The sequence below is a fragment of the Mastigoproctus giganteus genome, chromosome 1 (genome assembly GCF_048544385.1).
Source record: "Mastigoproctus giganteus isolate SK-2022 chromosome 1, ASM4854438v1, whole genome shotgun sequence".
In the NCBI taxonomy this organism is placed as follows: Eukaryota; Metazoa; Arthropoda; class Arachnida; order Uropygi; family Thelyphonidae; genus Mastigoproctus; species Mastigoproctus giganteus.
The window spans coordinates 229,297,646-229,321,498 of record NC_143575.1 but is presented as its reverse complement, the minus strand read 5'-3'; the positions used below and the strand labels follow the sequence as shown (position 1 = coordinate 229,321,498).

The 23,853-nt window shown below is 35.6% G+C and overlaps 1 protein-coding gene across 1 annotated transcript in view; it reads left to right on the top strand.

Annotated features, from left to right (window-relative positions):
• The window catches only part of LOC150091576 (poly(A) RNA polymerase gld-2 homolog A-like), a 359,740-nt gene that overhangs the window by 52,660 nt on the left and 283,227 nt on the right, over nucleotides 1-23,853 (top strand). Inside the window, exon 4 of the mRNA XM_090384638.1 lies at nucleotides 16,435-16,549. Within this exon, the coding sequence (XP_090240764.1) occupies nucleotides 16,435-16,549 (115 nt within the window). The remainder of the gene's footprint in view (nucleotides 1-16,434; nucleotides 16,550-23,853) is intronic.

The following is a 23,853-nucleotide window of genomic DNA, read 5'->3' as shown; positions in this document are numbered from 1 at the left end:
TATTACGTATAACCAATATTTAAAAGGTCAAAACTCTGTTATTACTGAAATCATAAGTTTTTAAGTTTTTCACTCTTAAACAGGAGTTAAACTACTATTTATATTAAAGAAAGATACATAAATACCTAAATTTGGTAACATTGATAAGTATTGCTAAAATATTAACTGATAACAATGTACCCAGTGGTCAGTCATGCTCCTGCTCAAAGTACAAATACTAACCTTTTTCCTAATATTTTTGTTTTGCCTTTACCCATTTTAAATTAAACGTGACAGTTTATTTCCCCCAACCAAACCCTATTTAAGTAGTAATGATCGAGATAGGAGGTTTTTACCAAAGTTTGTGTTGAAATAGGTTATGGTTTAGATGGGCACTTAGAGTTAATAAGACTCAGGAGTTCTGGAGCATCGATAATTCCGTTGAATATGCTTAAATCCAATAGTTCTCATCTTTCCCGAAGGTTAAGAGACCAAAATGTTTGCAGCAGTTTAAGCAGTCCATGATTTTTTACAACAAATTCTCATGAAATTCTAACTGCATTTAATCTTATTGAATGGAGTTAGAGTTTCATCTGGATACAAAGGATTTTGTAGGCGACTTCAGTGGTTCTCCACACAGTATATTGGGAGAAGTCTCATTTGGAGAATTCTGGGTTTAAATTCCAATGAAGACTGGAGATATTAGTATTAGTTTTGGCAAAATGATGCAATGAAACAAAATTTATACACTATCAGCAAAAAAAATTATATATATATATATAATTTTAAAACACCAAGTTTCTCCTTCTTTAGGAATGGGCAAAAAATCCCTGGCTTACCTGAACGTTATCTTATATCTTAGCCTCCACTTTTAGCAGTACTCTACTTTTCATTGTTATTTCTGTAGTTGACCATCATAGTGACATTCCTATGTCCAATGTCCAGGTTTGCAGTTTATTATATGTTTGTATTTATTGTACAGTTTGTTCAAAACTTACTTCAAATGAAACTTTGAACAAACTGTACAATAAATACAAACATATAATAAACTGCAAACCTGGATATTGAAATAATTTAATTAATATATGTATCGCCAATAATTTCATCTTTGATGGTAACAGAGTTTACCTGCAAACCAAGGGAACTCCCATGCGCAGCCCTGCTAGCTGTGTAATAGCTAACCTCTATCTATACTGATCAGAAACTTCACTACATACTGAACTGTGCATGTACAGATGCATTGATGATTTTTTAGTAATTAACTGCCCCAATTTTCTACAAGATTTTGCAAATATTTATCCTCCACTCACATTGGAAAGAACCAGTTGCAATAATCTTTTTGCTAATTACTCAGATCTGGACATTGATATTAATGGCCCACATATTACAATCAGTTTATATAACAACCGTGATGCCATCAAATTTAATGTGGTTAACTTTACCACAAAAAAGGTACATTCTAAGATTATTTTTTCCTAATATATCAGGATAGCTACCATTTGCAACAGTAACAGTTTGATAGTTCAGAAACCCCTGCAGTAAGTTTTTAGACAAGTTTCCTCCAACCTACCTTTATTACAATTTCAATAAAGTACTCCATATCATCAAATATAAAAAGATGTTTAACCATCCATTTGATAGCGATAATATCACGGCTAGCTGATATCCTACTACTTACGGACTTGTACATATTGTACAGATAATACACCCAGCCTCTTTGGTATCTTACAGTCTAGAAAACTTGTACCCCACCAATTGGCTACCAAAGGGATATTGGATTTACATTTACTTTTTTATTTTAATTTTAATTTATTTTGTTTTAATTTTATATTATTTTATTTTATTATTTTAACATAACTGATTTAAACATATGAAGTATACTCCCATAACTATGTTCAGGGTCCTACTACAGGAATGGGAAATGCAGCCCACGTAATTTTCCCTCTTCTTCCAATCTCATTTCACTGGCCTACTACCCTACATTTTTATTTCTCGTGAGCCATTAGTTTACTGAACGCAATATCGAGATGCTATTTTTCTACTATACATACTTTCCTTGCCTTGCACAAAGTTTAGCGACTATTCACCACTACTTTGCAAGCTCATCATTTTCTCTTCTGTACTGGGACATACTACTTCATTTGTTTAATTGCCGATCACCCAATATACTCCCTTAATTTTAATTTTGTCCAACTTGCTGTCTCTTTTTTCCAACACTTTGGGATCACTGCAACATATCATAAATATGTTGAACACAATAGCAGTAAGTCCTTTGGCTGCTTATCGTCACAGCGCGTTGTGTCTCTCTACATTCAGTATACTGACATGACTCCAATGTTGGTATACCATTAAGTTATTTACTTTTTCTTTTTCTTTTTTTCCCTTTCTGTCTCTCTTTTCTCCGCCTCTGTCAGGTCAATCATGAAATATACGCTAGCGTTACTCTTGTCTACCACTAGTTTTTGACCTTACTTCCTACCGCGCTTAAATCGTGGCTGAAACAGTGAAGCTATATTCCAGTATGGCTTCACCGTTTCAACAACGTGCTATATATATTTCATGTCAGAAACAGAGGCCTTACTTCTTGCTGTCTTTCCTGTGGTTTTGACGGTTGACCCCTGAAGAAGATGCTGAAATCATGGGATCTGCAGCATTAAGTACTTCTTTTTATTTTATTATTTTTATATTTCAGGTACCGTACGGTTTTTCCGTAGTTTTGATTTCCAGTTTTGTTAGCTCGTTCCCTTACTCTCCTTCACTTGCTACTTATATATATATATATATATATGTAGTATGCATGAATAGGAAATGTGAAGAAGAAGAAGAAGAAGAAAAAACAGGAATTGCACCTGAATGTGCAAATCTATAAAAACAGGATACAAAGGTATATTGATGAAATTAGAAAGAATTAATAAAAAATACAAAAAGATGGAAAAGTATTTAACACAAGGTGCCGAGACTAATAGAAGAAAAGTAAAAAAAAAAGAAAAGAATGAGAAATATAAAGAAAAAGAATATTAAGAACCTACAAAAAAAAAAAAAAGGTTGATGCAAACTAAACAAAGTTGGTACATAGATCAGGCATTTCATCAGGGGACTACACTTGATCGTGTACCAAACCACTGCGTTTCTATGCAAACGTATGTTAATGGAGCAAAGATTAAAAATAATAAAGGGAAAAAAAAAACAGATAGAACCTCCAAAAAAATAAGTAAGGTAGCCCCAATGCAGTATATTAAATTAAATTAAACAAATTAAAGTATAAATAAATTTAAAAAATAATAATAATAATAAATGTGTTGATTTCATATACATAACTTGAGAATATATAATGTAATGTAAAGGCGAGGGAAATGAAAAAGTAGTGAAAATAAGAGGTGAAAATTCTGAATCGCCCAAAGGATGAAAAAATGGAGCTCAGTGTATAAAAATGTTTTAAAAAAGAGACAAAAGTGAATTTGGAGATCATAAATGTATTAAGTGTGACAGGCAGTGGTATAGAAATGGGTAATTAGCATTAGCATTGGCATTTGATGCAAGAAAGCAAGCTTATGCAGCATCAGCCAAAAAAAAAAAAAAAAAAAAAAAAAAAAACCACTTCCACTTCACCCCTCTGTTCGTTCAAAATACCTGTCCAGCTGAGCCTTAAACTTATTTAGGCTATCAACCTCCACCACAAGGGATGGAAGTCTGTTCCACCAACCAACCACCCGCTGGCTAAAGGCAAATTTCCGCACGTCTATCCTACATCTGTCTTTCCTCAATTTGAATTTATGCCCTCTCAGGTGATTTTTCTGAGCTAGAGGAAGAATCCCATCAGCATTGAGCAGGCTTAAACCATTCAAGGCTTTATACACCTCTATCAGATCACCTCGCTGGTGCCTAGTCTCCAGACACTGTAATTTGCAAAACTTAAGCCTTTCTTCGTAAGAGCACCCCTTTGTTATATTCACTAATCTTGTTGCCCTTCTCTGTACTCGTTCCAGCAGCTCTACATCCTTCTTGAAATGAGGCCTCCAGACCTGTATACAGTACTCTAGGTGTGGCCTGACCATTGCCTTATACAATGGAATAATCACCTCCTTATCCCTGCTGGAAAAATTCCTGTATGTCATTGACAATACTCCATGAGCTACTCTTGCAGCCCATCTGCACTGCTCAGAGAACTTCATATCTGCCTGCACAACCACCCCCAAGTCCCTTTCATTCTCTACCACTGTCAGTGTAGTACCAGAGAGTTGATATGTTGCTCTGGGGTTGCTGTTTCCCATGTGTAGTACATTTGTCAATGTTAAACTTCATTTGCCACCTCTCAGCCCATCTGCTCAACCTTTCCAGATCCTGTTGCAGCAGCATAGCGTCAGTAGTGTCCTTGACAACCCTGCCAACCTTCGTATCATCTGCAAACTTGGACATTGATATTGATGATGGTATATCAAGCTTATTTATAAATACAGAAAACAATAATGGACCCAACACTGAGCCCTGAGGGACTCCACTAATAACATTAGTCCACGATGAGCAGTGTCCATTGATTACCACCCTCTGTCTTCTCCCCCTCAACCACCCCTTTATCCATAGCAGCAATTTGCCTCCAATGTCACACTGATCCAATTTGTGTAGCAGTCTTCCATGTGCAACAGTATCAAAAGCCTTTCTAAGATCCAAGTATATAATATCAAAGTTATTCCCTGCATCCAGTTCTTTTGTGACTGCATCATAGTATCCAATCAAATTGGTCAGGCAAGACTTCCCCTTAACAAAACCATGCTGTGTCCGAGCTATAACTGAAGTCTTGTCTAGATGATCCTGCAGTGCTTCTTTAACCAGTGCCTCCATTAATTTTCCGGGAACAGAAGTTAAACTCACAGGTCTATAATTACTTGTGTCAGCCTTTGATCCTCCCTTGTGAATTGGGGTCACATTTGCACATCTGCAGTCCATGGGTACCTCCCCTGAGTCCAAGGAAGCTCTCATAATTATGGCTAAGGGTTTGCTTACTTCCTTTGCTGCCTCCTTTAATATAACTGGATAGATCCCATCCACCCCAGGTGCCTTTCTTGTGTTTATCTTCAACAAAAGTTATAGTAGAACAAGTAAATACATGGGCTGTGTTAGGATAACTAAGAGTAGAAACAGGTGCATGTATACTTGCATGTACACCAATGCTACGAGTATAGTTAATAAATTCGATAAGCTTGAAGTGCTAGTCAAGGCATCAAAGGCAGATATTGTTGGGATATCCGAGACATGGTGTCACACAGACATAACTGGAATTTGGAGAGCACAATGTGTACAGAAAGGATAGACAGGACAGGAAGGGAGAAGGGGTTATGCTGTTAGTTAAGAAACACATAAAAATCTAAGGAAGTGCATCCAATTGATGTTGGTGGACAATGCAATGTTGAGTCTGTTTGGTGTGACATAAGCACTGGGAAAGGAAAAATGAGAGTAGGTGTGTGTTATAGGCCTAATAAATCTAATGAGTATAATGAGCAATTGTGCAGAGAAATAGAGTGGGCCATTAAATTAGACTGTCTTATAATGGGGGATTTTAATTTCACGGATATTGACTGGAATTTGTGGGTTGGTCACTCACATACTAGCAAGGCTTTTGTGGATTTATTGGATGATTGTTTTCTACAGCAGCATGTTCGGGAGGCAACAAGATCGAGTAATACGTTTTATCTGATTATCAGTAATGATTCTTCATGCATCAAGAATATGCAGATAAAGGAACCACTAGGTGGTAGTGATCACAGTGTGCTGAAGTGGGATTTACTCAAACAGGTAACTACCATCAAGGGTAAAGGGAAAGAGGTAACTCAGATTTACTCAAAGAGGTAACTCAAATTACTCAAAGAGGTAACTACCATCAAGGGTAAAGGGTTTTTGCTTTTGTAAAGGTGACTACGGTGGTCTGAGACAATATTTAAATTCTATACGGTGGAACCAACTGTTGGTGTTACCAACAGAAAATTCAAAATGGAAAGCATTTAAAGAATTAATCTTGGAAGCTACTAGGCTTTTCATACCAACAAAGAAATATTGTTCAAGATTATTCTTAAATGGAAGTCAGATGAACTAATTAGACATGTGACAGAGAAGAAAAATGCATGGGATACATATAAATTAACATGTGACTCAGAAGCCTATAATAGATATAAGCTGGTCTGTAACCAAGTTACGAAGGATGTTAGGTAGGCGAAGGCAGATTACGAGAAATCTCTGGCAAAGGATGCAAAGAAAAACAGCAAAGAGTTCTTTACTTACGTAAATTCTATAAGGAAGGGGATGAATCAGATTGGTCCACTTGATATCGATGACTCAACTGTTGATGATCCTGCTCCGGTAACTAACAAACTAAATGAATATTTTGCATCGACATTCACACATGAGGAGTTATTCAGCGAGGGGAATGCCAGAGGTGTATTTGACTCTGGCAGTAAGCTAGGTAATCTTGTAATAACGGAGAGTAAAGTGGAGGAGAAATTGTTGAAGATAAACATAAGAAAGGCACCTGGGGTGGATGGAATCTATCCAATTATGTTAAAGGAGGTGGCAAAGGAAGTAAGCAAACATTAGCCATAATTATGATAGCTTCTGGAGATGTGCAAATGTGACCCCAATTCACAAAGGAGGATCGGAGGCTGACAAGGCAATTACAAATCTGTTAGTTTAACTTCTGTTCCAGGGAAATTAATGGAGGTACTGGTTAAAGAAGCATTGCAGGATCATCTAGACAAGACTTCCGTTATAGCTCGGACACAGCATGGGTTTGTTAAGGGGAAGTCTTGTCTGACTAATTTGATTGGATACTATGATGTAGTCACAAAGGAACTGGATGCAAAAAATAACTTTGATATCATATATTTGGATCTTAGAAAAGCCTTTGATACTATTGCACATGGAAGTCTGTTGCACAAATTGGAACAGTGCGGCATTGGAGGCAAATTGCTGCTATGGATAAACGATGGTTGAGTGGGAGAAGACAGAGAGTGGTAATCAATGGACACTGCTCTTCGTGGACTAATGTTATTAGTGGAGTCCCTCAGGGTTCAGTGTTGGGTCCATTGTTGTTTTCTGTCTTTATAAATGATATTGTGATGGTATATCAGGCTTAATGTCCAAGTTTGCAGATGGTACGAAGGTTGGCATTATTGTTAATGACAGTACACAACAGGATCTAGAAAAGTTGAGCAGATGGGCTGAGAGGTGGCAAATGAAGTTTAACATTGACAAATGTAAAGTACTACATATGGGAAGCAGTAATCCCAGAGTAACGTATCAACTCTATGGTACCACACTGGCAGTGGTAGAGAATGAAAAGGACCTGGGGGTAATTGTGCAGGCAGATATGAAGTTTTCTGAGCAGTGTAAACGGTCTGCAGGAGTAGCAGTGTTTCTTGTCAATGATATACAGGAATTTTTCTAGCAGGGATAAGGAGGTGATTATTCCCTTGTATAAGGCAATGGTCAGACCACACCTTAAGTACTGTGTACAGGTCTGGAGGCCTCATTTTAAGAAGGATGTAGAGCTGTTGGAATGGGTACAGAGAAGTGCAACAAGATTAATGAATGGAACAAAGGTTTGCTCTTATGAAGAAAGGCTTAAGTTTTGCAAATTACAGTGTCTGGAGACTAGGTACCTGCGAGGTGATCTGATTGAGGTGTATAAAGCCTTGAATGGTTTGAGCATGCTCAATGCGGATGGGATTCTTCCTCTTGCTCAGAATAATCACCTGAGAGGGCATAAATTCAAATTGAGGAAAGACGGTTGTAGGATAGATGTGCGGAAGTTTGCCTTTAGCCAACAGGTGGTTGATTGCTGGAACAAACTTCCATCTGTCGTAGAAGTTGATAGATTAAATAGATTCTAGGCAGAACTTGACAAATATTTGGAGCAAGTCGATGGGTGAAATAAAGGGTTTTTTTTTTTTTTTTGGCTGATGCTATATAAGCTTGCTTTCTTTCATCATGTGCCTTTGCTAATACTAAATTTGCTTCTTAACTAAGAGTAATAACCCCCCACCCTTCTGTCCTTTCTATATGCTTAGTACTCTCCATATTCAAATTCTGCATCCCTTATATATCAATGGAACCATGTATCCAGTATGCCTACAATGTTGTCCACCTTTAATGACTTAACCAGTACTTCAAATTCATCAAATTTATTTGCTGTGTTCCCAGCATTAGTGTAGACAAGTATACATGCAACTGTTTTTACTCTTAAGGACCCTAACACAGCCCACATATTTTATTGTTTCACGAGGACTCCAAGCAGGCCTTGAAATCCCTGACACCTTGCCTTCCAGTAGAAGCAGTGTAGGGATCACTTACACCTCTGCCTGCAGCTGCTGTTAAACGATTAGTCTGTGTATCACCCCCCCCCCCAAACTAGCAGATTTCTGATCCACCTAACACTGCCTCAATAGCATCAACAAATATTTTTACCTCCCTTCTATTTAAGTGTATATCCCATCCGTGAGAAAAACTGTCTCTTCTGTTAACAAACTGTGACCATGCTCTGAAAAATTCTATCCCATGAGCTTTCCACAGTCTCTCCAGAGCTGAATTCATTTACAAGACTCTCAACATGTCCTGTACTTGTTAAGTAAATCCTCTGATCTCCTACTCTTAATATCATTAGTACAGACGTGTACAAACAGTATCGCCTTTTGTGCCCTTAAAAGATGATAGTTGCTCTTTATCATCAACTTTACCCCCTGGCAGGCATACCCTGTCCTATTCCACTTATCCTTTTTACAAAGCATATTTGCTGTTTTCATTACACTGCCATGGATGATCTTTTCTGTCTCATGTTGCTTGAAAGTTTCCACTTTATATTTTGTTTGAGGGTATACACCCTTTATCTCAAGTTCTTATATAAGCCAATTAGAACACTGATTTGGCACCAAAGGTCCTCACACTCTCCATAATAAAAGCACACAAAGATCCTGTCCCTCAACAGATAACTCTGGAATAAGTAGTACAACAAGTATAGCTATTGTTCATAAGAGAGCTGCTATCAACAGTTCTCTTCCTCCAAGCCGAAGCATTCCTACTACTTTGAACCTTCTGCTTTGCTGCTCTTGTTTGAGGCATACTTCTTATATAATTTAATTAAAAATTAAAATTACTATGAAAACTAGGAAGTAAGAATATAACAACATATGTTATTACCAGATAATTTTACATGTTACTCTTATTACATTTTTAAATAATGCTACTGCCTTTCTAATTTCTTCACTAAAGATAAAAAGAAATACTAACCTACATGATAAGAGCCTTTAAGCTACTGACTGTAGCTTAAAGGCTCTTATCATGTAGGTTAGTATTTCTCTGTTCAAACAGAAATTTCATGAGGCGGGATAGCATAAGTGGAGGAACATATTTCTGGAGGTCATTACCATAAAACAATAAAAACGATTTGCAGTTCCCAGTTTATTGGGCTTTTCTGTTAGTGCAATCTAATTATAAATGGGCAGTAAACTATCTTACTGAATTTGCGATAATACCTATAGCTGGGATCATATGGGTTTTTGCATTATTATGGGAAAATGTGTTTCCCCCCCCCTTCCATGAAATCTTCTGTTATATAAAAAACAAATTAATTTTCAGACTCTTCTCTTCATTCCTATTTTTTAAGCTTCATAAACTTGTCTTACTTGTGCAATTTGTGTGTCCCATATTTGTCATTATTGATTGCTTATCTTTTTTACTGTTTTAAATTTTACAATAAAAAAAAAGAAAAAATGTCAGCAATGCAATATCAATCAAGCAAAACATATCTTGTCAAGGTAAAGTGCTATATTTACTGTAATATTTATTTATTTATTAGAAATTTAAGATATTTAAACTTGTGTTAGCAATTTTATTGGGTTTGTAACTTTTTTTCATATAAACCCCTGTTGTTTTTAATGTGCGAAATATCATAATGCAGAGATTTTTAGGAACACGTGTAGTAGTAGTGGCATGTGATGCAAGAAAGCAAGCATATGAGCTTATGCAGCATCAGTTCTGCATTCCTTGTATCTGTGTGACACCATGTCTCTGCTATCCCAACAATATCCACCTTTGATGTCTTGACCAACACTTCAAATTCATCAAATTTATTTACTATGCTTCTAGCATTGGTATACATGCAAGTATACATGTACCTATTCTTATTATTAGTTACCCTAACACATCCCATATACCCACCTGTTTCACGATGACTGCCATCAGTCCCTTAAACCCCCCAACACCCCTCGCTCTACACCGCTGCTTATTCTAATAGAAGTAGTTCAAGAATCACCTTCACCTCTGCCTACAGCTACTTGTAACCTTGTAGTCTGTGAATCCCCCAATCTAGCAGTTTTCCGACCCACCTAACACTGCCTCGATAGCATCAGCAAATGTTCTTGCACCCTTTCTATTTAAGTGTATCCCATCCCTGTAGAAGCAATCTCTCCTGTTAACAATCACAGACCAGGCTGAAAAAAATTTTCCTTCTTGAGCCTTGCACATTTCTTCCAGGGCAGAATTGATTGAGAAGGCTCTCATCATGTACTCCTATCGTGTCTGGGCAGAATTGCAGACACTTTCAAATTTAACCCTAATTCACGACTTTTTTGCAACATTGACCTGTACTTTTTTTTTATTATTATTATTATTATTAGCTATATGGTGCAAGGAAGCCTGAGGCTTATTCTGCACCCGCCAAAAAAAAATTTTCATTAAGAGAATGATGATGATATCCAGCTCAGGATCCTGGGTGTGCCAAGCCCATACTCACCAGATGTGAGTCCCTGGGGTTATTTGTTAAGTAAATCTGCAGATCTCCTACTCTTAATGTCATTGGTGCCAATGTGTACAATAATATCACCTTTTGTGCCCTTAAAAGATGATATATGCTTTACAAAGTCATCAACTTTTGCCCCTAGCAGACCCTGGTCTTATTCCATCTATCCTTTTTACACAATATATTCCCCGTCTCCCTGACAATAGAGTCACCGACGATAACTAACTCCTGTGGGACCAGCGCATTCTGCCTTGGAGGTTGCCGCTGTGTTGCCTGATGCTCTGGCGTTGAGTTGGGCAGCTGAGAACTTGACGTGCCCCTCATATTAATTTCTTCAAGGGCATCTACCCTACACCTCAAGCTCTCATAGACGCTCATCAAAATGCTGAGCTGGCGCCTAATTTCTAGACACTCTCTGCACCTGGCACACACACACACACAGAGACATCCTCCTTGGCTAGATCATGTTCCATTCCAGAGAGTTCGGCAAACATTTCACAAGTTACAAATTTTTTTAGGCTGTGATGTGTTGGAGAATTTCCCCTCCCTCAGTTCTCCCCTGAGTCACAGCACTCCTGCCACTTTGTGCCTGTTGCTTTTCTGCTCTAGTCTGGAGCATGATATTTTAAATTAATAAGATCAATAAATTTAATTAATTGTCAATAGTACACTATCTAATAGAATATTAAATGCAGGGATGCGAAGTATGCTATATAATTTTACATTAGAGCTACCTAATTACCACAATTAAAAATTTGAATTCCCTACCACTCTATACAAAAACAATGGCTGTAAAATTTGAACGAAACAACGGTTTTACGTATATTAAGTAGTAATCTACAAACACTCTTATCTAAATTAAAAATAAAAATAACCAGCTTATCTAGAACTATAGTTCAATATAAAATAACAATCAGGTAAATAAAATGGCCAACACTTATCGCTTTTTGGAAGCCTGTAATTCACAGCTGTAATTTTTAAAGAGAGTCAGCGCCCTCTCTGTACCCTGCTGTACCCTGTTATAGCAGAACTGACTGTACTTATTTACTCCTAAAGCACTACATTGGTACTACAATACACTACACTATGCTACAAGCTTCTAATTATGAGGTACAATATTAGTGCCAAAATCACTTATAGGTTTCATTGAATTCAGCAATATTGATTAAAATTTAATGTGTATATTAGCATTCTAAATATTGAATATAAAGTTTTTTATTAATACATTAATAATATTGAATTGTTATCAGGTAAGACAGCAGTTAATTTTGAGACTATTATTTGTGTTTACAAATATAGACTGAATTAAGATTGTGATTAGATTGTTACTTGTGGTTACATTGTAGTACAGGCAACTCTCAGTTTATGAACATTCACTGTAACAAACGTGACAATTCATTCAAAATTTCTTAAAGCCACCAATAGATAATAGAGTTCCTTATAAAACAAAGTGCCAGACGTATAGTGAACATAATTGTAAGATTTAAATAAATAAACTTTTAAAAAATATATTTATTACAATAATTAACAGAAAATTATTATATAATAATTATACTGAACTGTTCTTGGTTGATAAAACTAATCTAGCCAGTAAAAAAAACATTGGTTTACATGCCATGCCATGTAGAACGTTAAACTCTGATAAAGATATTGACGAGTAAAAGTTGAATACTTAAGTATGTACAGTACATATATTATGTTAGCACTCATTTTCTTTATTTCTATTTTGTAACTCTATATTTTTAATTAAAATTAACTAGTACGATATCTTGTTTTTTTTATTATTTTCTTATTTTATTTTACGTTATGTATCGTATATGATAAGCCATAATGCATACATACATTATAATAAAACGTATTGCATAGACCAGCGGTGGCCAACAAGTTGATCGCGGCTTTAGTTTCGGTCAATCAAGACAAATTTTAAATAGACAGGGTGTTTCAAAGGTGATGGTCAATAATTTAAAGATGAACTGTACAGACTACAATATGCAAAAAAAAAAGCCTAGTAAACATGAGTCTTTAAGTGAATCGTTTTCAAGATATTGCACATTTCTAGTTAGGATCCACCACTGACTTGTTTGTTTAGGTTAGGTTATGCTCATTCTCTCCCTTTCCCCTCTCTCAATGCTCTGAGATGTAGCAGGCTTACTAGTACTTGTCAAAGGATAGTCAGCATGGAAAGAGGTTACAGCAACGAAGAGTATGCAGACAGGCACTTCTTATATGGTAAAGTCAACGGCAGTGCACTCGAGACTGCATGTTTGTACAAGAAGCATTTCCCCATGAAGGCAGCCACGCACATTCATTAGGGTACATCAATGCCTTAGAGAACATGGGCGCTTTGCAATGGAGTACGAGCAGGTAGACTCAGAAGCATAACAGCTGATGTTGATGAAAAGGTGTTAGAAAGAACATCCTGTAACATGTAACATCTGTAAAATTTTATGATGTTGAAACCACAAATTAAAAAAAATGTATTATCTTATGTTTAATAATCCACCCTTAGCAAAGGATTCACAGCTTTTTGATAAACTAGTGCTCCCATAGTCAGTGGCGGATCTTAACAGAAAATGTGCATTATCTCGAAAACATTTGCAGCCAGATGTTCACTAGGATTTTTTTGCTTATTTTAGTTTGTACTTTTCACCTTTAAATTATTGGCCATCATTTTTGAAACACCCTGTATATAAAAATAAATTAGTCAAAATCTAAATATTATTATTATGTGCCCCACTACATATGCTTATTACAAATAAGCGTATGCAGTGGGCTAGGGACACTAGGCTTGTCTGTTTTTTTTTTTTTGTTAGTTGTTGGCCCATCAGCTTCTGTGGCCATAATGCACCTCCCAAAGTTTTTGCATTTTACTCTGATCCAAGTCCGAGGTGGGATTCAAACCCGCGACCTTTGGGTTGCCGGGTCTTGTCTAGTGAAAATGCACGCAGTTACGTTGTGGATAGCATAGTGTGCATGTCAAAGTCTTATTTAACTTACTTAATTTAATAACCTTTGATTTAAAATTAATACAACGAAAAAGAGCAAAACGTATCATTTTCATCAAGAGTGAGAATTAGAATACTTTTTTGTAATGATAAAAGAAAAATGTTTCATTTCCAATGCTTCTGTGGCTATACCCAAAAAAAGGAAATTTAAAAATGCACTTCAATGCACTGATTAGTAGTATTTCTGCATATAAATATCAATTTTTGGCAATGGCTAAGGATTTCAAAGAAAAAAAAATTTTATCGTTTTGAAAATATGCAAGATCATTTGCAAAAATATCCTGTTTTTGAATTTAATAGTGAGAAATATGTTAGTGAAATTGAGAAAGTTGTGAATGATTTTGAAACCATATTCAGTGATTTTAAAACAATTAAGGACATTGTTCAATATATTTCTTATCCATTTAATGTCAACTTAGATACGAAACAAATTGCAGAAAAAAATCGCTGAGATTTTTTACACAGAGAAAATATTACTTGAAAATGAAATTATTACGTTGCGAAATGATATCTTTCTAAAAGCCAGAAGACGACTTTTGGAAATATGTTTGCCGAAAAAAGTACCCAAATCTAAAAATAATGCAGTGAACTTTTAAATTCCTGTTTTGGTTCCACATATCTATGTGAATCGGCGTTTTTGTATTTGAAACAAAGAAAGACGAAGAATCGCTCTACTCTTATGGACTTGCATACAGAAGGTTCTTGACGGTTGGCCTTAGCAGCCGCCGATAAGGCAGCTGTAGCCGAGTGGTCAAGTGCGTGGGTGTATAAGTATACGTGCCTTGAGTGACCAGGTTCAAGCCCATGGCTGCTAAATATAGTGCTGTTTCTTGTCTTCTGACCGTTTGGTCGTCTTGGAGTATAAACAGAAAATTTAATTTATCACAGTATATCCCTGATTTTGAAAGCTTGGCAATATGACATGAAGACACAAATTTCGCATAAATTAAAATTTTAAATAAGTATGAATTTAAAATAAGAATTTTGAATTGTATTTAATTTTAAAATTTATAAACAACATTTTTCAATATGTGTTGATTAACTTTTTTAACCATGTGCAATGAAATTCTTGAGATAGCAGCACATTTTGAAGAAAAAAAGTAGATCGCATCACAAATTAAGTTGGCCACTTTGTTATAGACCATTCGATGTTTAGTACACAGTTTTAATGCTTTCAAATGGCTGCTAACGTATACGATACTTATCATAAAAGCTCAGGAAAGCAAGATACACATAACAAATAACGTCTTGGAACAGAACTCGTTCGTAAACTGAGAGTTTCTTATATCTGAAAGAAAGTGATAATTCAAGAGATTGGAAATTAAAGAAACTACTAATAAATGATAAGGTAGAGATCATTTATTAGTAGTGATTCTCCTTTGTGTGTATATGTGCACTCTCACCTAAAAGTTTAGAATCGCATTTATTTTTTCTTAAATTTCAAAGTTTTTATTAAAATAGGACCAACTTGTTTACCAATTTTTATTAAAATATTTCCTATTATGTATAAAAATCAAAAAACTTAAATGTTTACGAAATGTCTAGAATTCAAGAATATTCCAGAAAGGTATAGAAGATTCCTGAATGTGGTAGAACGTAAATGATTCTAGAAAGTGGGAGTATATTCCAGTATTATAGAATATTGTAGATGATGAGTATAGATGCATTCCTCTCCTTTATCGTAAAGAGAGGATTTAAATTGAAAGCTTGTGGTACTTTTTCCTATGTTAAAATTATTCTGAAACAATAAAAATATTATAAATTGTTTTTCAAATAAATTATGCATATTTGCATCAGTAGTTACAGAAAATTTCTCTCAGCTCTTGTGATCTTCTGATCACAAAGAGATGAGAAGTATTCAAATTGCATTGTAGGTCTTAGTGCTTTGAGAGAAGTGTTGTCACAGAGATAGACAATTGCCAGAGACAAAACCTGAGGTAAAGGATAGAGTACAAACTAAAGAAAGGAATAAGAAAATAAAATAGAAAAAAATATAGAAAATAAAATAGAAAAAAATATAGAAGTATAATAAAGGTTCATTCATTTATAACCCCCACAGTGTATTCAAGATTTGTATTATCAGTAGCTATTTAGAAGAAAAATAACCAACAATGTAATGAGTTCCATATCCACTCTTTTTGATTGCTACATGCTGATGTCCCTGATGTTCCCTGGAGCAAAAAAAAAAAAAAAACTGCTTGCTTCAACAGGAAATATAACTGTTGACTCTTCTGAAATAAGATACCAGCTACAATTAAGTGTTATTCTGAAAAATAAAAAAATTAATAAATATGGATGCGTTAATTTTCAGGTAACCCTCATACTTTGGAAATTTACTTCATAAAAAATCATGTCAACACAGTTATAATCAAGAACTGTGTCATGTTCTCCATGGCACACCAACTGTTATATTGCATTTTTCCTAAATTCATTGGCAACACTTATCAAAAGCAGTGTATTTAATAATCCATGTAATTATGGATCATTCTACTTAAACACAATTTCAAATTATTTTGCAATAATTTGCATGTTTCCATGTTTTATCACATTTTAAACAACATGCACATATACTTCAAAAAGAAGTAAATATAACTTGGAAAATAATATTAGGTTTGAAGAGTAATTCTTCAGTGTTTTTTGATATTACAAGCTTATTTAATTTTTAAGGTTTCTCGTGCCATCTGGGACCATTATATGAGAAATAGACAAACAGATGAGGTACTAGAACAGAAAATGGTTTTAAGAAGAGCATTGTATGATATACTTTTGGACCATTATCCACGTAAGTTTAAAATCAGTATTTTTTAACATATTAAATTTTTTGTCCAAATAAACTAGAAAGTCTAACCTACTATGCAGGAAATCTGCTTATATGCAATTTAATTCTTCCCTGGCTCTGTCAGCTAGTTTTACACAATTTTCCAACCTTAATATATGATTTTATTCATTAAAGTTACTCCCAGGACTTCTTGAGAATATGTATTAACCTAACTTGATATCACAATCATAATCTCTTTTTAGGTTATGTTAGGAAAATTTAATGAGTTCACACCGAACACAGAATTCAATAGCTTAGTGACTACATTTTTTCTTTCTAAATTAAGAAATAAGATATTTCATGATGACTAGAAGATGTGAATCAAAAAATTTGGGAACTGACTTGAAATTGTGGTGTTGTACCAATTTGTAACTTGTTGCAAGGCGTTTGATGACTCATCAAGACATAGCAACATATGAATCACCTGTTTATCTGCAGCCAGTCTGGATTAGCACATGCTGAATAGGTCTTTTATTGCATTTTAAAATGAACTGTTTTATTGATCAACAGGTTTGTGTCAAATTTTTGTCTCAAATTATGGAAAAGTGCAATAGATAACCACTAAATATTAAAAACAGCTTTCAGAGAGGATGCTATATATTGTTCAAAGAAGACTTCGGTGGGTTTCAAAGAGGGCCATTTTGCCATCGAAGATCATCCTCATTCTTGCCACCCTTTAACTTCAAAAACTAATGATTCAATCGCTCATCCTCATTGGTATTTCTTATAAGACATGTCAATCAATTTTAACATAGCATTTGGGATTATGACATGTTTCAGCCAAGCTTCTACCTCATATCCTCACTGATGATAGAGTGGCTTGTTCCTTCATGTCAGTATCTTTATCATCATTTTGCTGCTGATCCACACATTGTTTCTTCCATCACTATTGGTGGCAAATTGTGATGTATGGCTAGGACCAGAAACAAAGGCCCAGTCTTCTTAATAGAAGGCTCTGTCTTCTGCAACACCAAAAAAAAAAAAAAAAAAGCAACACAATCTTGATCAAATGTGAAGGTAATTTTTATCATATATTTTGATTCACATAGCGTTGTTTGTTATAAATTTTCCCTACATAGTTAAACAGTGAAAATCTGAAATACTATGAAACATTTCTATGGTGGGCAATGCTTTTCTGAAAAAACACTGTAGAAAAGTAGGCATGGCACTTGCAACATGACGGTGTCCGTTCACACTTGCCACAATGTTGTAAAGTGCTCCATCACTGTGGTCTGCCATCTACCATAAACATTAGATTTATTTCCCTGTGATCTTGTGAACTCCCCCCCCCCTCAAGCTTTGAAGGGTCACAGATTTGCAACAGTTGAGCAAATTATTTAGAACATGACACAGGAAATGTTAGCAATTACAAAAGTAACCTATCAGGATTGTTTCCAGAAATTACAAAAGCATTTGAATCAGTGTATACTAAGTACTATAGGTTCTAATACCTCTCATGTTTGGGGTTTACATAAAAAAAAAAAACAATATCGTGGAGGCTTCTTCAAAGGAGATCCATCCGAATAGCTGGTAAGTTCCACTGTTTTCTGGATATCAGTTCAATACCCAAACACTTTGATTCACACCTTGTATACTATATATATTATAATTTTCATCCATTCCTTGCTGATCACAGGCCAGTGGTGAACTATAGGTATAGTATTATCCAAAAAGTTCAAGGAAGCAACAAGCTTTTGCTGCAGTGGCCAAAAAAAGAGTAGATAAGAAAATACAAATTATGCCTTTCCCTCCTCATGTAGGTAACTATCCAATTGACCTTTGAATTTCTTCCAACTATCAGCCTCAATTACCTGCAGAGGCAACTTGTTCCAGTAATCAGTGATTCGCTGTCTAAAAGAAAACTCCCTACAATCTAGTCTAAACCTCTTTCCTTGTAATATGAATTTGTGGCCCCTAGTTCTGGAATTCTTTATAACAGTGAAAATTCCACCTTCACTCATTTTACTGACTCCTCCCAGAACCTTATAAACCTCAATCAGGTCCCCTCTAAGGTGCCTAGTTCCCAGCTCTTTAGCTTACATAATCAAAGTCTTTCTTTATACAGTTGCCCTTTTGCCAATCTCACCATGCGAGTTGTTCATCTTTGGACTCTTTCAAGAAGATGAAATGTCTTTTTTTAGATGAAGTCTCCATACTTGGACACTTTATTCCAAATGCAGTCTTGCAGTTGTGTTATACAATGAAATTATGACCACCCTATCTCTACAGTTTGTTGTTCAATAAATTGTCGATAGCACACCATGTGCTTTCCTGGCCACCTGTTTACACTACTCAGAAAAGTTCGCATCTACCCATATAACTCCAGATCCCTTTTTTTATTTACTGGTTTTAATTCAACCCCACCAAGTGTATAAGTTATTTTGTGGTTGCTTATACAGTAACCTCTCATGAGGGACTAAGTCAAATGCCATGCTAAATCCAAATAAACTATGTCAAAACTGTTCCCTATATCGAGCTCATGAATACCTGCATAAAAATAGTTTATCAATTTAGTTAAACATGATTTTCCCTTAACAAAACCATGTGTGTCCTTCAGAATGCCATTTCTCTCTAAATATCCCTGGATATTTAGATAGAAGTGGCAATTTAATTTGGCTCTTAATCATTGCCTCTAAGGTTTTTCCCTACCACTAAAGTCAAACTAACCAGGCTGTAGTTACCAACTTCACTCTTAGAACCACTTTTATGTATTTGCAATATGTTGGCACTTCTCAAATCCAAAGGAAAATCTTCTGAGCCCAGTGATGACCTCATAATTTACCTCAATGGTTCAGCACACTCTCTAGCTGCCTTCCTCAAAATTACTGGGTATGTCCCATAAACTCCAAGAGCCTTACTTGCCTTTAGGCTCAAAGTTTTTGTAATAAACAGTCATCTGTAATTTCAAAATCATCAAAATCAAAACCCCTAACAATAGGCCTCTTGGGTTGGACAGCTCTGACAACTGAAACGAAACAACTGAAATGAAATACACCAACCGTCTGTGAATGAAACTTTATTAAAATAAGACAGGATAAAATTTATTGTTAAAATAAAATAAAATACATTGACAACAACTGTAAAGTTAAAAGCGATAAATTGTTAGATAAAAATATATGAAATTAAAAATTATAAAAAGCAATATGATAAAGATCATATATTTGATAAAGAACATATTAACGTAATAATTACCGCAGACTATATGAAATCTGCTGTGGCTGAACACTTTTGGGAGGAGAATCACCAAATTTCTACAGGTGATGCCATCGTCATTGATCATTCACATAGATATTGGAACCGCAAATAGCTCGAGTACTCATGGATTGTTCTTCGGAACATAATACCATCAATAGAGATAGGGGAGGGCGTATTCATCCCCTCTTGGAAACCGTAATTCTCTGACAGGATGAACTGTTTTGCCTGGCACGCTCACGAGTCATTTCCGGTATCCATGCATGTGTGGAGGATAATACCCATGCTCCTACAGTAACATGTGCTGCAAGCCATGATCCTACTGATGTTATTTTAAGATGTTCCGTGGCAGTTAAATTTTACTGTTGATAAAGAAGGCGGTCACCTTTGAAACTATGGGTGTTTTTATCACTTTTAATTTTGTATATTTTAATTTCATGTTTTATCTATCATTTTATCGCTTTTAACTTTACAGTTGTGTATTTCATTTTATTTTTACAATGAATTTTATCCTGTCTTATTTTATTATTATTTTAATAAATAAAGTTTCAGTCATAGACGACTGGTATATTTCATTGCAGTTATTATGAATCAATTTCATAACTACACAGCCTCTCCTCTGCACGAAGGGTCTTTTCTCACAGTAAAGACTGATGGAAAATATCCATTCACTTCATCAGCAACATCAGCTGGGTTACCTAAGACACATGCAGTAGTAGCAGTAGTGGCATGTGATGCAAGAAAGCAAGTATATGAGCTTATGCAGCATCAGCCAAAAAAAAAAAAAAAAAAAAAAAAACACCATTCCCTCCAAATGCCTGGCCAGTTCCTCCTTAAATTTATTCAACCTATCAACTTCCACAACAACAGATGGAAGTTTGTTCCAGCAATTAACCACCCGCTGGTTAAAGGCAAATTTCCGCACATCTATTCTGCATCTGTCCTTTCTGAATTTGAATTTATGCCCCCTTAGGTTTGTAATCTGAACAAGTGGAAGGATCCCATCAGAATTCAGCGTGCTCAACCCATTCAATCCTGCCTCGGGCTTGGATCAGTAAAAGAGTCCTATCCATATCTTCATTGTTAAGTTCTGAATGAACTTACCAGTGAAGATACCAGCAACTTGCTGACATTCTCATCTGTTACTTCTAAATTTAGATTTTTACCAATCTCAACAACAGTTATAATTATGTATGTGTGAAAAGCCCTTGGAATTAAGCACAAAGTCAGAGTTTAAGTGCTGACTGGGCTAGCCGGGTGGGTAAAGTGCCTGACAACCCAAAGGTCGCGGGTTCGAATCCTGCCTCGGGCTTGGATCAGAGTAGTGCAAAAACCTTGGGAGGTGCGTTATGGCCGCAGAAGCTAATGCACCAACAACTAACAAAAAAAAAACAAAGAGCTTAAGTAACAATACACATAACCACCACATACTCTTATGCTTTGAATTCTTAGCTCTATTTCAACCATTGCCAGTTCTTGCCTATTTTAAGTTTGCTAAAGATTATAAGCTTTAAACGAGACGTTTATTCCATTTGCTTAAGCATTGCAGTGGGTGAAAAAAAGACCAGTTTAATGTTGATTCAGTTCATCCAGAAAACAAGATTGTCTGCTGTGTTATGTACAATCAACAGTGCCTTAAATGCAAAATTTTTTCTCAGGCAATATTTTTCCACACTAGGCTAAAATAAACATGGAACTCTGTGCCTGCAACTCATTTCCCTGGAAGGGCAGTCCTGTGGTTTTCCAAATAGTAAATTTGCATGGATTTCAATCTGAAGTTACCAGTTCCATTAGCCCCTAACAATAAAGTCAATCTATCTTTAGTCATTTTGTAGTCAACATGGTATTTTCTTACCTGATCGTCTAAAAATCTATATCTTTGGGACATATTTTTCAGTACAATCCATTTTGTCCACATTGAATACGTATTAATCAATTTGTATGAACAAATTTAGGCAATTGTGCTTACAATTTACTAGCTGTTGCTTCACTAGTAGTTTTGCCTTGCACTTTAAAAATGTGCAAGTTTGTTTTCACTCTAAAACACATTGAACCAACCTTTACTAATGCCAAACAGTTATTCCCTCACCATGTTGTTTTTTTAAGGTCCTCACAAAGACGTAATGCTTTGATAGACTGATAGGCAATACTGGGCTTGGTTCTCTCTGCAAATTATAAGAGGTGTTATAAAATCTAGCACATTCTTTGAGAACTATCATCATTGTTATTCGAGGCACATACAATTCTTGACCAGTTTCATTATTAGACAAGCCACTCTCTTTACACTTGATTATATTTAATTTAACATAAGGCGAGTGGCTTTCTCCTAGGTTTTTTATGAAAAGAAGCATCACTATCACTGCACTTTTGTAAGATGTAGTTAAAAAGGGATAACAATAGCTGTAAACACAAAAATCCAAAAAAGAAGGAAACACAAGCATTGTAATGGTTTTGTAAAGGTGCTGCACTGTAAGAGTATTCAGCTGTGTATTGTAGTCAAACTGAACTGGTAAATTGAGCTATTTCCTTGCAGAAAATTGTTGAATTACCTCTGCTATTTATCAGTTTAGATATTGATTAACTAAGAAAAATGTAAAACTGTTGAATTTGTTTTGAGAATAGTGTTATCCATTCTGTAAACTGCAAGGCTGAACATGAAAATGTCACTGTTTCATATTACCAATGGCACATAAAATAAACAGTTTCTCATTGCATGCTATAAATAAGTTATATCTACTTATGAGGTAGAATTTCATTTTATGTAGAGAATATTGAAACATATTAATACTATACTGAAATTGAGAAACATTGCATATATAGCATTCACACCTAATAGGGGGAGAATACGGTACAGTATTCTCCCCCTATTAGGTGTATATACAGAGAATAAGGCCTCCGTAGCCGAGTGGTCAGGAGCGGGAGTGCAGTAGCACACGCTCTTTGAGTAGACCGGGGTTCAAGCCCCTGACTGCTGAATACGGTCGATCTGCCAACCCGCACTGGACCAGCGTGACAGATTATGGTCCATTTCCCTCAGTATGAATTGTTGAGGAGGCTTCCATCCTGCAGTGGGTTGATAATGGCTGCACTTTACTTTACTTTTTTTACGGTACAGTACTCTGCTAAATGTTGGCCATTTAAATGAGATGCTTAGTTTTCAAGCCAATTTACCCACATATTCAGTCTTTTTTCATATTTTCCGTTATAACCAGATGAGTCAACCACCTCTGGATCCTTTCAGATGTCTTTCCTTACTTGCAGTCTTCATTCCACAATACATCAAATGCAATCACACCGTTTACTTGTATAGTGCAACTATAATCTCCTCCTTGCTAGGTGGAAAGATATACTAAATCATTGATGAGACACTGTGTGCCTATCTGGATACCTGCCTACTGCATGCTAACTTTCACTATGATTTTATCAAAAGACCGAAGTCTTTTTGCTCACAAACCCTTCAACTCTACCTTACCTAGTATATAAGTTATTCTCTAGCCATCCATGAAGCCTATCCAGATCATTCTGGAGAAGCTTGGCATGACTTGCATTGTTAACCGCCTTCCCAAACTTTATATCATCTACATATTTCAACACCATTACTCTTTGTTTCCTTGTCTACATTAATTGAGATCAGAAGAGTGGCCCTAGCATTGAAGCTCTCAAAGTTAAGTGCTAGAGCCACCCACTTATAACCATGGTCCATTTTGAAAAATAACTCTTTATAACATAAAATCTTCTGTCCCCTATCCTTCAGGCAACCCTTAAACCACCTCAGGATCTTTCATGTAATATCAGTGCAATCCAACTTGTACAACAAACTCACAATTGGATCTATATTAAATGCTTTGCTGAAGTCTAAGTGTCTCATTCTCTATGATATCAGAATTGTTTCTTTCATCCAACTCCTGTGTGACCACATCATAGTAATTTTTCAGGTTGGTAAAACAAGATTTTTCCTTCACAAAGCATGTCGTGATCCATTTAGAATATTACACTTTCAAAATGATTTTGTAATTCTCCTTTAACTGTAGAATTCATGACCTTTCCCACCAAAGTTAAACTGGACAGTAGTTCAG